Source organism: Microcaecilia unicolor, chromosome 1, assembly GCF_901765095.1.
Source record: "Microcaecilia unicolor chromosome 1, aMicUni1.1, whole genome shotgun sequence".
NCBI lineage: Eukaryota > Metazoa > Chordata > Amphibia > Gymnophiona > Siphonopidae > Microcaecilia > Microcaecilia unicolor.
In genome coordinates this window covers 287370095-287387827 of record NC_044031.1, presented here as the reverse complement: position 1 = coordinate 287387827, position 17733 = coordinate 287370095, and the positions used below count along the sequence as shown (strand labels likewise).

The window sequence follows — 17733 nt, the reverse complement described above, 5'->3', positions numbered from 1 at the left end:
CTTCCTCTTCGTTTTGACGTCTTTTCATTTGTCTCTTGCAGTTCTGGATCTCCTCTCTTATTGTTTCTTTTCGCTGCTATTGATAGGTCTGAGCCTTTGTCCTTATGCTGCTTTCTCTGTCTGCATCAGCCCTTTTACTTGTGCTCATTTTTTGGATCACCTCCTCCTCCGTCTGCATCAGCATGTCTTATGATGCCTTTTTTTTTCCCCCCCCCCAAACCCTTTCTCTCACAGTACTAGCTTTTCTCGTGCTGGTTCCCTTCTTAGGCTCCTGTTTCTTTTTTGGCATATACCTTTCTTCTGACGCTCCCACTGAGGTCTCCTTTTTCTCTTTCCATTTCGTTTTCTATAGAAGCCCTCAACTGTGTTAAGAAGTTATCACTCTCATACTTCTTTTCTTTGTCCTTTAAAATTAGGCATCAGTTGCTTTTTGCAGCTTTTCTTAAGGCAATATTCCTCTTCCGGTTTTTGGTGAACTCTTGGTATGCCCTGTTGATTTAAATATAGTATTTGTAGCATAAATATAGCAGTACATTATCTCCTCTTTATCTGCAGAAGTCCACTTAGTTGTAGTTAATCCTCTTAAACCACAGAGGTTAATGAAAAAAGTTATCTTCTGCTGCAGTAAGGGTCCACTGAGGCTTTTATCTGCAGCAAGGGGTGTTAACGTTATCTGCTGTATCTGTAGAATTGCTTCCACCATCTCTATCCCTAGGCTATAAGCTACAGGTGGGCATCTTTTTTTTGTCTGGGCAATAAGTGGCCAATATGTATTCTTCCTTTTCTTTACAACCATACTTCAGTTGTAGTGTTGCCTAGCTGAAATTTGGAATAGATTGTTTCTTGTCCCTAGGTTTTGTGGGAGGATATTATGTTGTTTTCTGCTTTATTAAAATACTGAATACTAGTGAGGGACTGCACAGGATACTTAAACAATGATGTCTCAGTCTCTATCTGCTGGTAAGAGAAGGCAAACCATTCATCTGGACTGGTCTGGAAGGACTAAAGGTAAAATGTAATTTCACGCTGTATGTCAGATGAGGATGGATTTAACTCGGCTAGATGCACAAAGAAGTAGAAGGAAAATGCTGGGCAAATGTCTCGCCCATTCTAAAAATTCCTGGGATTTTTACAATGCCAAGCAAAATCAGAAAGGAAAATGAATCTTATAAACGGTCAAATGTAGAGATACCTGATAATTCTCAAATTGTTATTATGCCTGATATTTTCTAGTAGCTTAGAGAAAGCTGAGTGCAATAGTTCGTGACACATACTTTTCTTGTGTTCTGGTGTAACCCAGGTATGTTGTGCTCTTTATTCCATTACAAACTATGGTGGCTTGTGGGCTACAGAATAAGTGGTGTGGAAATTGCACCGTCAGACTAACACCAGTTGTCAGTAATCCCAAAAAATCAAATTAAGATTTAAAGCATTTATATTTTATGTTTGTGGAGGGAAAAATACTGCTATTTACCAAGAATTGTTATGTGCTATTTCTCTAAAGACTCAGGGCTGGGAATGATCAAGAATTTTCTTTTCTTCGGCAACCAGTCTTGAATGTACTAACTGCTGATTTTTAATTAGCATGGGATTTACATGCCACAGCCATGGTTATTTTTGCCCCTCTTTTTCTCTGTGTATTTATAGGTACAGCTCTCGCTCGGGAGCGTGACATGCAGTATATCCAAAGGATGAAATCCAAGTGGATGCTGAAGACTGGCATGAGCAACAATGCCACCAAGCAGATGCATTTCCGGCCACAAGTCAGATTCTGAGCCCCTGTGGACTACCAGCACATGGTCAACTGGAATGTTATACTGTTTTTCTGGCTTGCTATTGAAAAAAAAAATTAAGTTCAGTTTACATACATTGTCTTCAATAAACATTCATCAGAGTAAAACCGAGCCACAGCTTCCCTTCCACTTGCCACATTTTATCAGCAAATTGAAGCCAGTTTAACCTTAGGGTCTTTAAAAGACTTTCAGAGCCATACTCCACATTTTTCATACTTCTGTCTTCACCTGTATGCTGCATTGCTATCATTTTATTTAATCCTGTGAAAAATCAAAATGTTGAAGAGCAAAAACATTTAAGTATAACCACCACAATCTATTTTTGCTCAAGATAATGACACAGAATTGCAAGCTTATTGATACTAATTAACAAACGAAACTTCAACTGCCAGGAAAGCCTACAAAGATAGTAGTCTTCCACTACAGGCTTTTATCATGGGTTTCCTAAGACGGTCCAAAAAAAAAAAAAAAATCCACAATAGAAAACAACTCTAAACAGGGAGAAAAACTTATTGTAGCTAAGTAATCTTAGATTATGAAAATATAGCTTAAGCAGTACTCCAGTTAATATCATCTAATCACTGAAAAAAATGTATAAATGTATAAGGTGTACTTATCAAAACAAAAGTCCCAAATCAATCACAACAATGCTTGTCCATTTAAATAAACATTCAAAATATTACCAGCTTACTGTAACACAGATTAATCATTGTTCCTAGTCAAGGGATTCCCTTGTTGTCTGCATCAGGAAGAGTCCATCAAACTTCTTCAGCTTTTCAACAAAATGGCAGCGACCAGAATATAACGCTTTCAAAAAGAGCCACGTACGAGATTGCATCATTATGCAGATGGAACTAAAATTCAGTAGAACACCTCCCACTCCATAAAACCATTAAGCCCTTTTGGTATCACAGTTTGCAATTTGTAAATCCATTTTTGTTCTCTTTGGTGTAGTCAACTTGAAATGTCCCACTTGATCTTTCCTGTATTGATACATTGATTATGCTCTATTAACCTTGTTTTAAGAATTCATTTTGTTTGACCGACATATTTTAGTCCACAAGTACAATTAGTTAAATATATCTTTGCTTTCAAAATACAGGCGGTAGAACATTTAATATCAATCCATTTTTGACTGACCTCATCCCAAAATTTAGATGTTTCCTTAGTGACTGCATGAATAACACACTGGCCACATTTAGTATGTCCTGGATTCTAAATCTTTCTCTCAGAACACACATCTGAACAGCAAAGCAAATCCGATAAATTATCTGCTCTTGAATATGAAATCATACAATGTTGCTGAGCAAACACACCATGTACTGATAAAACCTGCCAATGTTTCTGAATGATTTTTGCTATTTTCGGAGACAGATCAGTATATTGTAATATACAAGATATAGGCAAATCAGATGAAGACTGTTCTCTATCTTGTAACACTGCCAAAGATTTATAAGACATTAGGTCAACCTCCTTTTCTCAAAAAAATTTAAAATCTTCAGATTATACCATCTACAGCCTTGTTGTAACAATGGATGTACAGTCGTTATACACTGTTGTACCGCAATATGAAGCCCTCTCTGTGATAGAATGTGTTTTGAATCAACGTCCTCATCCAGTGAAGGTTCTGACAGACTTTATCCTCCAGTTAATAAGTTTAGCTTTGCGGAACAACTGTTTTTTGATCAATGGAGATCTATATCTACAACTTTCAGGAATATGTGGATATGTTTGATGGACTCCTGATGCACACAACGAAATAAGGGGGGGGTGGTCCCTTGTCTAGGAACGATGATTGACCTGTGTTACAGTGAGCTGAGAATATTATGAATGTTTATTTAAATGGGCAAGCATTATTGTTTTGATAAATTAAGTCTATTTTTTAATTTTTCATTGTGCAGAGTTATATATTTATATATTTTTTCCAGTGATTAGATGATATTAACTGAATGGAGTATTGCTTAAGCAATATTTTCATAATCTAAGATTGCTTGGTTACAATAAGTTATTCTCCCTGTTGGGAGTTGTTTTCTATTGTGGCTTTTTTCAGAGTGTTTTAGGAACCCCCTGATAAAAGACTGTAGTGGAAGACCATCTTTGTAGGCTTCCCTGGCAGTTGAGATATTTAATCCTAAGAACCATTCTCTCACTGTGGGTGAAGTACTGTTTCTTCCAGTGGCTTAAATGTCTATGGCCTTATTAACATTTGTTTCTTAATTAACATAGCTTCTGTTCTCTTCTCTATGTGTAGACGATAATGAATATTCTCATATCAGCTGGGATATGTATTACTAGTCCATGCTTAACATAGTTTTAAATATTCTTCCTAAAGCTCTGGACGAGTCATCACTGTCACCAAACCATATCGGACCAGATGTTACGAATTGCTTTATTTCACACTGCAGTTATTTATTCTTAAATACATTTCTCCTTATTTCCCCCCCCCCCCCCCCCCCCATTCTTTTTGAATATTTTTTTATGCTGTCTATCCTATGGCTTTCTTACAGTACTGTCTGGATTACAGGTCTCCAAAGCCAAGATCTTTTTAACCATCTTTGCTGAGGAAATCCTTTCAAAATGTCTACACAGACTTATCACAGCAGCCAATGTGTCCTGTCATTAAACCAGGACTCCTAGAAGCAAGCTAAAAACCTACTCCCATGTCCTTTTTGACGTTTCATCTGTCTTTTGTAATAATGTATAGGTGGGAGAAGGACTTAACAAGAAAGGAACAAAATGGTTCAGAAACTCAATATTTGCATGGTTGGAATCTGCCTGAGTCATTTTAGTAACAGTAATGTTCATAAAAACAGATCTAATCTTTATATGATTCAAATTTGTGTAAATTACTATTTATGTGCAGTTTACTGCAATTGGAAAAAATTAAATATTTTCATTAAATCAGAAAATTCGTAAAGAGCTGCTTTCTTAGAATTGTTGGGTGTGATTGTTAGATTAAAAGCACTTATGAATGGTGTTTCAGTTGCTCCAAGGATTCATTCTGCCCATGTTACTCCATTTTTCAGATATGGTTTTAGACTAGCGTAACAATAAACTAATTGAGTTTAATTTCAGTTACATATGTACATAAGTATTGCCATACTGGGACAGACCAAAGGTCCATCAAGCCCAGCATCCTGTTTCCAACAGTGGCCAATCCAGGTCACAAGTATTTGGCAAGATCCCCAAAAAAGTACAATACATTTTATGCGGCTTATCCTAGAAATACTACATTTTTTCACAGAGAGAGTGGTGGATGCTTGGAATGCCCTCCCGAGATGAAAACGGTAACGGAATTCAAACATAAAGGAATCCTGTTCAGAAGGAAGGGATCCTCAGGAGCTTAGCCGTGATTTGGTGGCGGGGATAGTGCTGGGCAAACTTATACGGTCTGTGCCAGAGCTGGTGGTGGGAGGCGGGGCTGGTGGTTGGGGGGGCGGTCTGTGCCCTGAAAAAGACAGGTACAAATCAAGGTAAGGTATACACAAAAAGCGGCACATATGAGTTTATCTTGTTGGGCAGACTGGATGGACCGTGCAGGTCTTTTTCTGCCGTCATCTACTATGTTACTATCCAGCTTATAATCGAAAGTAATCGCCGGCTATTTCCCGACACAAATCTGGATATGGCCGGCGATTTCGCAAAAGCGTCAAAAAGCGTATAATCGAAAGCTACATTTGTGATAGTTTCGCCGCTTTCCCTTCGCCTCGCTGGCGAAAGTTCAAAGGGGTGTGTTTGCGGCGAAAGCGGGACATGGGCAGGCTTGGGCGTGGCTACCAGATGGCCGGCTTTTGCGGATAATGGAAAAATAAAACCCGGCGATAAGCAGTATTTCGCCGGGTTTACTTGGTCCTTTTATTTTCACGACCAAGCCTCAAGAAGTGCCCCAACTGACCAGATGACCACTGGAGGGAATGGGGGATGACCTCCCCTTACTCCCCCAGTGGTCGCCAACCCCCTCCCACACTAAAATTATTAAAATACAAACCTTTTTTGCCAGCCTGTATGCCAGCCTCAAATGTCATACCCAGCACCCTGACAGCAGTATGCAGGTCCCTGGAACAGTTGTTGTTGGTTGCAGTGGACTGCAGAAAGGCAGAGCCAGGCCCATCCTCCCCCCTACCTGTTCCACTTGTGGTGGGTAATGTTGAGCCCTCCCAAACCCCCCAAAACCCACTGTACCCACATGTAGGTGCCCCCCTTCAGCCCTTAGGGCTAGGGTAATGTTGCACACTTGTGGGCAGTGGGATTTGGGGGACTCAGCACACAAGGGAAGGGTGCTATGCACCTGGAAGCTAATTTGGTTGGTGTCCTGGCATGTGAGGGGGATTATTTCACTACAAATGCTGGCTCCTCCCACGGCCAAATGCCTTGGATTTCGCCGGGTTTGAATCGCCGGCAGTTTTTTCCATTATCGCGGAAAAACAAAACTGGCGATCTCAAACCCGGTGAAATCCAAGGCATTTCGCCAGCCCACACCATATTATCGAAAAAAAAGATGGCCGGCCATCTTTTTTGAAAATACGGTTCCGGCCAGCTGTTGCGCCGCCGCCAAAATAGATCGCCAGCGACGTTCGATTATTCCCCTCTATGTTAAATAAGCCGTGGATTTTCCCCAAGTCCATTTTAATAATGGTCTATGGACTTTTCCTTTAGGAAGCCATCCAAACCTTTTTTTTTAAACCCCGCTAAGCTGCTTTCACTACATTCTCTGGCTGAGAAAGGCTAAAGAGTTGGTGTTTATGAAATACAAAAAAAAAACTCAAGGAGAGGAATACCGGATGAAACAGAAAGAAGCCAAGAGAGAGATACGTCTGGCGAAAGTGCAAGCGGAAGAACAAATGGATAGAAATGTAAGGAGGGGGCGACAAAAATTTCTTCTGGTATATTAGTGAAAGGAGGAAAACTAAAAAGGGAATTGTGAGACTAAAAGATGCTGTGAACCGCTATGTAGATAATGATGAAGAAAAAGCAAATTTGCTAAACAGATACTTTTGTTCTGTTTTCACAGAAGAAAATCCTGTAGAAGGACCTCGATTGACTGACAAAAGTACATATGAGAATGGAGTGGATATAGCACCGTTCACAGAAGAGAGTGTGTATGAACAACTTGAAAATCCCAAAGCCATGGGACCGGACGGGATCCACCCCAGGATATTGAGGGAGCTCAGAGGTTCTGGCGGGTCCTCTTAAAGATTTGTTTAATAAATACTTGGAGACGGGAGAGGTTCCATGGGATTGGAGATGAGCGGATGTGGTCCCTCTTCACAAAAGTGGTGATATGGAAGAAGCTGGAAACTACAGGCCGGTAAGCCTCACTTCGGTTATTGGAAAAGTAATGGAAGCGATGCTGAAGGAAAGGATAGTGAATTTCCTGGAAGCCAATAAGTTTCAGGATCCGAGATAACATGGTTTTACCAAAGGTAAATCATGCCAAACGAATCTCATTGAATTCTTTGACTGGGTGACCGGAGAATTGAATCACGGACTTGCTTATTAGACGTAATCTACTTAGATTTCAGCAAAACTTTTGACACAGTTCCCTACAGGAGGCTCTTGAATAAACTTGACAGGCAGAATATAGGACCTGACATGGTGAACTGGAATAGGAACTGGTTGACGGACAGACGCCAGAGGGTGGTGGTTAATGGAATTCGCTTGGACGAGGGAAAGGTGAGCAGTGGAGTGCCTCAGGGATCGGTGCTGGGACCGATTCTGTTCAATATATTTGTGAGGTGACATTGCTGAAGGGTTAGAAGGTAAAGTTTGCCTTTTTGCGGACGATACCAAGATTTGTAATAGAGTGGACACCCCGGAGGAAGTGGAAAACATGAAAAAGGATCTGCAGAAGCTAGAAGAATGGTCTAAGGTTTGGCAATTAAAATTCAATGCGAAGAAATGCAAAGTGATACACTTAGGGAGTAGAAATCCACGGGAGATGTATGTGTTAGGCGGTGAGAGTTTGATATGTATAGCGGGAGAGGGATCTTGGGGTGATAGTATCTGAGGATTTGAAGGTGACGAAACAGTGTGACAAGGCGGTGGCCGTAGCCAGAAGACTGCTAGGCTGTATAGAGAGAGGTGTGACTAGCAGAAGAAAGGAGGTGTTGATGCCCCTGTACAAGTCGTTGGTGAGGCCCCACCTGGAGTATTGTGTTCAGTTTTGGAGGCTGTATCATGCTAAGGATGTAAAAAGAATTGAAGCAGTGCAAAGAAAAGCTACAAAAATGGTATGGAATTTGCGTTACAAGACGTATCAGGAGAGACTTGATGACCTGAACATGTATACCCTGGAGGAAAGGAGAAACAGGTAATATGATACAGACATTCAAATATTTGAAGGTCATCTGCAAACGAACCTTTTCCGGAGATGGGAAGGCGGTAGAACTAGAGGACATGAAATGAGATTGAAGGGGGGCAGACTCAAGAAAAATGTCAGGAAGTATTTTTTCACGGACCCAGTGGTGGATACTTGGAATACCCTCCCATAGGAGGTGGTGGAGATGAAAATGGTATCGAAATTCAAAAATGCGTGGGATAAACATAAAGGAATCTTGTTCAGAAGGAATGGATCCTCAGAAGCTTAGTGAAGATTGGGTGGCATCACCGGTGGTGGGAAGCGGGGCTAGTGATGGGCAGACTTCTATGGTCCGTGCCCTGAAAATGGCAGATACAAATCAAGGTCAGGTATACACATAAAGTAGCACATATGAGTTTATCTTGTTGGGCAGACTGGATGAACTGTACAGGTCTTTCTATGTCGTCATCTACTATGGTACCAAAACAAATATCCATCTTACAGCCATTTTTTGATCAGGAAAACGGGAATGTCCTTATGCTGGAGACATTCATGCTGAACAACCATTTTACAAATTGAAAATGATAAAACAGGGGGTGTGGGGGGGGGGGGGGGACGACAAGGCACACAGCTGGCAGCATTCTTGTGAAAATTTCCACAGACATCCTTGCAGAAGTATCTTAGTAGTTAGGGTACTGAACTGTCAACTAAGGCACACAGGTTCAAATACCAACAGGAACAGAAAAGTACTTACAGTACCTAAAGATGTAAGACACTTTCAAGCCTGAAGGTTGACATGGTGTACAGTCAGGTACAGTAAATATTTTTCTGTTCCTGAAGGGAGCCCCAATCTGATTTACAGTACACAGCACTAACCCACTAACCAGTAGGCTGCTTCTCTGACCTACTTACTGCTTTGTTCAGAATGGCTATAATACCTGCAGCTGCCATAGAGCCTGATTTTCCTTTCAGGGGAGAGGGAAGGGGACAACAACCATTGGGTGATTAAGGAGGGGGGGGGGGGGGGGGTCATGCCTTAATTCCTCCAGTGCTCAGATCAATCTGAGCACCATTTTGCATTTTGTAACTTGAATGTGACTGAGACAGGTCTAGGGACATGGACATGGGACTAGATATACCGCCTTTCTGAGGTTTTTGCAACTACATTCAAAGTGGTTTTCATATATTCAGGTACTTATTTTGTACCAGGGGCAATGGAGGGTTAAGTGAGTTGCCCAGAGTCACAAGGAGCTGCAGTGGGATTTGAACTCAGTTCCCCAGGATCAAAGTCCACTGCACTAACCACAAGGCTACTCCTCCACTCTTTTTAGACATGGGCATTTCTTCCTGTTTGATAAATCGCTGTTAGATGTCTTAGTTTTGGGTCCTCCCTAGTTTCACCCACAACATATCATCCCCTTGCTATTTGGACAAACTGCAGTGTGAAATGTCCAAATTCTGACTTCCCAAAATCAGGATTTGGATGTTTTTATCAACTGGACATTTTTAAAAAACGCATTTTGAGGCATCCATCTGCTTTGAAAATGAGTTCCATAGGGTCTGGATATATGAGAAACATGTTTCTGTAACTTGAAGAGGAAAGCTGTAGGGCAACATTTCAACACTATTAACGAGAAAGTCAACCAGATTTGAAAAGGTCATCTGTGGCTGTAGGAAGAGAAAAATAAGCTTTTAACTCTGCAGGATATAAACGATCTTTGCTTTGGAGATACATGCTGATGTAGCCCAGGAACACATGTTCCTAATACATCCAGGTGTTGGAGGCAGTCCTGCAGAAGAAGGAGCTGTACAATTCAGGATTTGTGTTAGTGGCTAGAATTCAGGTAAAACAACTATTTTTTTTAAGTTTTTTTATTTATTCTATTAGAAATGCTAAGAAGTAATAGGTACTCTTAAATTAAATGTCACCAAATAGCACACTGTGGGGACTAATCATCCAAACAAGTAGTTAATGTCCCAAACAGTTATATCTAAAGCAGGAATTCACAGCATAACATCTAGTGCATGGGGATAATCAGACTAACTGCTTACCACAACCATATGAACAATAGTGTTCCCTCGCACAGGCGAATTGGTGTGGAGCAAATCCTCATATACATCCCCTTACTTCTATTTCTTTTTATCGATAATCTTCCATCTTTTATATATCAAAACTGTGCAAATTCACATCAATCAATATTTACATTCTTTTTAAATTCTTTTTAAACAATCACTTATCTGTAAAAGGCAGCGATTTAACAGTAACAGGGAACCCCCGCCGACATGGCCAAGTTTCGCATAACGCTTTCTCAAGGAAGAGGCTCTCTGCAACACAAACCAAGTGCATATTACTGCTTGCAGTAAAACAAAAGCAACCATCACTTATTCTACTTTAAAATAAACTTATTACCGTTTCATCCTGCATATATCCCTGTGTATCAGAAAATGGCCGCGGCGTTTCTACGCGAACCTTACCTTATAAAGAGCTACAGCTGATCAGAAAAGGAGCAATGCGATTGGAGCAACCATCCACACTACACAACCAATGAAATCGCTGCCCTTACGATTACATCATCGACCACCAATCAATTTCCGAATTGAGCCCGTCAGGAACTAAAGTCTGTAACCTGAATATCCATTGCTGCTCCCTAAAGTTTAAAATTTGAGCAATGTTACCACCCTCCCACCCCACGCTCACCTGATCAATTATCCTCCATTTAAGATCAGAAAGTAAATGTTCCTTTTCCACCCAATGTTGTACCAAGGGTGCTGACAAAATAGAATTTTTGATGCGAGATTTGTGTTCATTCAATCGTATTTTAATCGATCGACTGGATCTTCCTATATATAATTTGTTACAGGGACAAACTATCATGTACACCACATTCTGCGACAGGCAATTTGTATTAGAATGAGCATGTATAAATCTAGACCTCTCAGAATATCTCCATGAGACCCCCTCAATCGTGTTTTCACACCATTGGCATGACCCACATTTTGTATGACCCGAAGTAACAACATTCCTGTTCTTACCATCAATATCTCTAAGGGATAATAATTCCCCCAAGGTCTTACTGCGAGTATAGGCTCCAATAGGATGTTGGATAAAACATTCATAAATTTGTAGCACATGCCAATGTTGATGAATACTTGCCATAACGTTTAAACTTAAAGATGAATAGGGGAGCACAGCAGTTAACCTATCCTCATGCTCATGGGATCTATATTGTAATAGTAAGTCCCTATTCGCAAATTTCGCTCTCAAATAAGCTTTTCTAATCACTGATCTAGGATAGCCTCTTTCCAAGAATTTATTTGTCATCTTTCTAGCCTGCTCCTCAAACATCCCCATATCAGAGCAGATTCTCTTAATCCTTAAAAATTGACTAATAGGTAAGCTTCTTTTGAGATGGTAAGGGTGAAAACTAGAAAAGTGTAACAGAGTATTCCTAGAGGTGGGTTTTTGAAACATGGTTGTATGTATCCCGTTAGATGTTCTAAATACCCACACATCTAAAAACTCAAGTCCTTGACAATGATGGTGAAATGTAAATTTTAAATTACCTTGTAAAGAATTTAATCTAGACATGAATTGTAGGAGAGATGCCTCAGAACCCTCCCAGATCAAAAATATGTCATCCAAATATCTCTTCCAATATGAGATATTACTGAATTCTTGTAATGTATATACCAGAAGATCCTCAAATCTGGCTAGATATAAAGTGGCAACCGAGGGAGCCAAAGTGGCCCCCATCGCTATGCCTATTTTCTGCTCATAAAACTGTTGTTGAAAATAAAAATAATTACTTTCAATTACTAGATGAGCCAGTTTCATAAGAAATTCAGTAGACATACGAGGGGGGGTAGGACGTTGGTCAAGAGTTTCTTTAATAATCTTTAAGGCCTCATCCTGTGGGATAACAGTATATAAAGATGAAACATCCACAGTCACAAAAATTGAATTCTCCGTAAGTGTAACATTTTGAAGACTGCACAAGAAATCCGTCGTATCTTTTAGGTAAGATTTTACCTGTTGAGCAGCTGGTTTCAAAAAAATATCCAATAGTATCGATAACGGTTCCAATACAGTATTACATAATGCCACAATTGGGCGACCAGGTGGTTTAGAAATATCTTTATGCACTTTTGGAAGGAAATATATCCGAGGAGTTTTAGGACATTCAACATGCAGAAACCGCGCTTCCCGAGAAGTCAACATCCCAGCTGCAGTACCTTCTTCAATAATAGATTTAATGTTTCTTTGAAGGTCCACAACTGGATCCCCCATTAATTTTTTATAAGTGAGTTCATCCTCTAACTGACGATGGCTTTCCTGTATGTATTTGTTAATATCCCAGAGAGCCACCGCTCCTCCTTTATCCGCTCGTGTAATCAAAATATCATGTTGATTTTGCAATTGAATCAATGCTTCATATTGTTGTTTAGAAAGATTCCACATCTGAATATTATCTTCTTGTTGTTTTTCCATTATTTCTAGATCATGTAAAATACATTTCTGGAATGCTATCACAGACGGATCTAAATTTTCGAATGGCATCCAAGCAGATTTCGGATGGACCAAAGAGTTATCAGGAAGAGGTGGATTCACCAAAAAAAAATTTTTAAGATGTAATTTTCTAAAAAATCTAAACAAAGAAACTCGCATAGAAAACATCTAGTTTATTAGAAAATTACATCTTAAAAAATTTTTTTTAAGTGTTGTATCACTAGATGTTAAGAAGTAATAGGTGCCATGTGTAGTTTTGATGGATATATCTCCCCCTTACCCATTTACAGTCAGAGCACTGTCATAATAACACAGCATACAAGAGGGTTTTATCATTAAACCATTAAGTCCTCAAATGGTTGGGAGGGCGATCCAAGATCTCCAAAACCTTTTGAAGAAAAAAGATACACAAAATAATCAGTGGAGGAGTGGTTAGGGTGGTGGACTTTGGTCCTGGGGAACTGAGGAACTGAGTTCGATTCCCGGCACAGGCAGCTCCTTGTGACTCTGGGCAAGTCACTTAACCCTCCATTGCCCCATGTAAGCCGCATTGAACCTGCCATGAGTGGCAAAGCGCGGGGTACAAATGTAACAAAAAAAAAAAAAAAAGTATATCTGGCTAAGATGGTCTATGAATTGCAATCTACAAACTAGACTGTTTGGATAAACTATCCTGCTAGCAACCCAGTGCTGACAAGATTTAAAAAAAAAAAAGTTCAACCAAACGTAGGTCACAATTGCCTAGTTTCCAAAAACAGCCAATTCAAAACTGTGGAGTGGAGGAGTGGCCAAATGGTTAGAGCACTGGTCTTGTAATCCAGAGGTGGCTGGTTCAAATCCCACTGCTGCTCCTTGTGATCTTGGGCAAGTCACTTAACCCTCCATTCCCTTGGGTATAAACTTAGATTGTGAGCCCTCCTGGGACAGAGAAATATCCAGTGTACCTGACTGTAACTCACTTTGAGCTACTACTGATACTGAAAAAGGTGTGAGCAAAATCTAAATAAATAAATAAAACATATGTTTACCCTGCTACACAGCTATACATTTACAGACAGGGCTACTCCAAGGGTATTAAGTGAATAAAGGTGAGACAATTGATATTGTGTATCTGGATTTTCAAAAGGTATTTGACAAAGTACCTCATAAAGACTCCAGCGGAAATTGGAGAGTCACTGGATAGGAGGTAGTGTTCTATTGTGGATTAAAAGCCAGTTAAAGGATAGAAAACAGAGAGTAGGGTTAAATGGTCAGTATTCTCAATGGAGAAAGGTAGATAGTGGGGTTTCCCAGGGATCTGTGCTGGGACCGCTGCTTTTTAACATATTTATAAATGATCTAGAGATGGGAGAAACTAGTGAGGTAATTAAATTTGCTGACAACACACAGTTATTCAAAGTTGTTAAATCACAAGAGGATTGTGAAAAATTACAAGACTAGGCATCCAAATGGCAGATGACTAACTATAGTTATGTGATGCAGGGTTCCATATTAGGCATCACTGACCAGGAATGGGATCTAGGTGTCATCCCTGATGATATGTTGAAACCCTCTGCTCAGTGTGCAGCAGAGGCAGCTAAGAAAGCAAATAGAATGTTAGGTATTATTTATTTTTGTTACATTTGTACCCCGCGCTTTCCCACTTATGGCAGGCTCAATGTGGCAGGTAATGGAGGGTTAAGTGACTTGCCCAGAGTCACAAGGAGCTGCCTGTGCCGGCAATCGAACTCAGTTCCTCAGTTCCCCAGGACCAGAGTCCGCCACCCTAACCACTAGGCCACTCCTCCAGGAAAGGAATGGAAAACACAAATTAAAACATAATGCCTTTGTATCGCTCCATGGTGTGACCGCACCTCGAATACTGTGTACAATTCTGGTCACTTCAAAAACAACAAGTTCCAAAATGCAAGAAAACAAAGGACTTCCACAGGAGAACCAACAAGGACAACAAAGAAATGGAAAAATACCAAATACCAGGATGGATAAAGCAAGGATAGTTTATTCTTCCAAAATATTCAAGTCCTAGCAGAGTGTCCTCAGTATGGCAGTTTCAGTTGGCAGGCAAGCCAGCAGTTTGAATATTGAAGTTCTCTCTAGCAATGACTAAATCATTATCGTCAATCTTTATTGTGAAGGATCAGTTTTTAGATGACTTGGCAGTGTTCTCCTGATGAAGGCTTTTTAGCCGAAAGATGACCTATGTTGAGGACGCTCATCCCATTTTGAAGTACAAACCTCCCTTCCCTGTGGCTCATCACTTCTCTCTCTGCTCTTTTTCCCTGTTTCAGTCTGTGTAACTTGGAAAAATAAAAGATTAAAAATTCCTATCAGGCTTGAGAAGAAAATTAACTAAATTGGAGGGGTCATAATCCTCTTTGGGCTGTTTCTAGAACAATGTCTAAAGAGAACTGCTAGTCATGGGTCACTTCTTCAGGCACCACACACCATTTCTTAAAGACAGAAAGATAGACACTAGGGTCCAGGTTCTATATAAGGTGCTGTAAATAGCGTGCATTAAATTGTGTGCTTGACCAACTTATATGTGCTACTCAATTAAGTAACAATTATCACTAACTGGCAGAAAGGGTGTTTCTTTTTACGTGTATTCTAAAAAAGAGGCATGCATAAATTCTAACACGTGTAGCTGCAAGGGGGCGTGGCCACGGAGAAGTGTAGGTGTGTCGGGAATCAACTTACGCACGTTATAGAATTTGGTGAATGTGCATACTTTCAGGTGCAGGCATTTACACCAGGTTTTTAGTGGCGTAAATGGCCCCGCCTAAATGTAGGCATGTTTCTCTGGCCTATGCGCTATTTTATAAACCGCATCTTATTGTAGACCAGGCTTGCCCAATGTACAGCCCGTGGGCCAGCAAGTGCCTTTTTTTTCTGGCCCTCTGAAACTTGACAGTTCTTGTGGTGCTTGGGATTCTGCTTCCCAGCTGCGGCTCAGCTCTCTGTAAGCTTAAGCCATGTGGAGCCAGACGGTCAGGTTTATCTTGCGGTTTCAAATCTCATGAGACCACCCCAAACTTCCAGCACCATGCAGCTCAAGCTTGCAGAAAGCTGTGTCACAGTGGAGAAGTATAAATCATGCATTTTCTTTTTAACTGGAGCCAGGTGAGGGAAAGCCTGAGTGAAGTACATAGAGATAGAGAGATTGAGAGAGAGAGAGAGACTGACTGAGTGAAGGCTGGGGAGGGGGACAGTGCACTGTCATATTTTGCCACTATTTGCTGAAACATGCAGCAAAATACAACCTTGCACGTTTTGGCCCTCTGAATGTTACAAAATATAAAATGTGGCCCCCAATAGAAAAAGGTTGGACAAGTCTGTATTAGATGCAGTTTATAGAATAGTGCTACACACGTTATTCCAGTGCGCCTACATTTTAGACGCCATATACAGAATCTGGCCCTAACTGGAGAAGGAGAATCTTCAAAGTGGCTTCAAGGGCTTCACACAAGACCTACTGCATACTTCAATGAAGAAGACAGATGGCGTTTAAGAAAATTAATGAAGTATAAGTGTCATCTTCTCAGGTTAGCACTTTTATTTTCTTGTGAGAGCTCACAGTATCCTTATAGGTAGTGTCACTCTGTTAAAGGCCAGTCACCTGTTTTTTTTCACTGCTGCTAATCTTTGATCCATAATTTTAACATTGTGAACCTGAGGCCTAGAAGCAGACTGATTGAGGTGTACTTTCAAGTCAAGCAAAAGTGTTCCAGTTATCTTCAAAGTGTAATTAATTTTGATTTAGTCAAAACTGACCTGTATACTTCTGACTTAGCAGTCTGGAACTGTTAAAATCCCACAGGGGAGAGTGAGGAAACCACATTATGTCTGACTTCTCCCTCTGCTGGAGGTGGGGGGCAGGGAATGTCCCTCATTAAAGTTTGGCTCATTGTGCTTTTTAAATAAATTTCAGTTCATCATCTCTTTTGGACAAGCTCTCACTGTTTGGTTTTCTACCCCAGCAACTTTTTCAGTGTTTGCTAAAATGTTGCATAAACAGCTCAGATTATTAGTTGGACGGGATATAAGACATTTTAAAATAAAAGATGAATTAGGTGTGCAGGTTATAGAATAGGGGTGAAGCATTACATGCGTAACCAATAATTAGTGCCAATTACCGCCTGTTAAGACCAATTATTGTGCGCATATCTGCAATGCACGTCTAACTATAGGTGACCTATACTGCATTTGGGGATATAGATCTGGTCCTGGAGGCACCCCAGCCAGTTAGGTTTTCAGGATATCCACAATGAGAGAGATTTGCATTCACTGCCTCCTCTGCATGCAAATTTCTCTTATGAATATTTATTGTGGGTATCCTGAAAACCTGACTGGCTGGGGTGGCTCCAGGACCAGGTTTGGGAACCACTGGTCTAGGTGTTCCTAAGTGTGTTTTATAAAATACATGCATAAGTGCAAATTCCTGACAGCACATATGTACAAAAAGCTACTTGAGCATCAGAGCAGATATAAGTTTAGGAGCTTTTGGGAGGTAATTGCATAAAGTGCTCACAGGAGCATATATTTCCTTTATAACATAAGTACAGCATATGCACTATCTTCGGATTCTATATATCGTGCCTAGCTTTCCACGCCTAAGCGTATTCCATAACAATGCACGTAACTTAATTGGCTTAAGCCAATCAGCTTTGTTAACAGCACTTAAGCAATAATGAACAGTAATTGGCAATAATTAGAATTTACACACATAACTTACTAAGCATATGCTGTAACTCGCTGCGCCTAAATTCTAATGTGCACATCCAAAAAGGAACATGGTTATACGTGGGGAAATGAACGTTTCGTGGGCATTCCCAAATTTACACGCGTTGTTATAGAATATGGCCCAGTCTACCTAAATCTATATGCAGGGATTTACGCCACATTTTTGTTGGTGTAAATGGAGGTGCATAGTTTTAGGTGCAGGAGTATCAACTAAGCGTATTCTATATACCATGTATAAATCTTATAGAATACACTTAGGCAAAAATGATTTCTGTTCGGATTTTCCAGGCGCTATATATAGAATCTGGCCCTATGTGTCTGGACAGCCTGGGCATCATCTTATAACATTATTTATTTTATTTATTAACAGGTTTGATATACTGCAACGTGCAGGA

At 40.3% G+C, this 17733-nt stretch overlaps 1 protein-coding gene across 1 annotated transcript in view; it reads left to right on the top strand.

Moving 5' to 3' along the window:
• ZNF622 (zinc finger protein 622) overlaps positions 1 to 2284 on the top strand; it is a 29453-nt gene extending 27169 nt beyond the window's left edge. The window contains exon 7 of the mRNA XM_030207263.1: positions 1648 to 2284. Coding sequence (XP_030063123.1) covers positions 1648 to 1775 — 128 coding nt within the window. The 3' untranslated portion in view covers positions 1776 to 2284. The remainder of the gene's footprint in view (positions 1 to 1647) is intronic.
• Positions 2285 to 17733: the final 15449 nt, after the last annotated feature.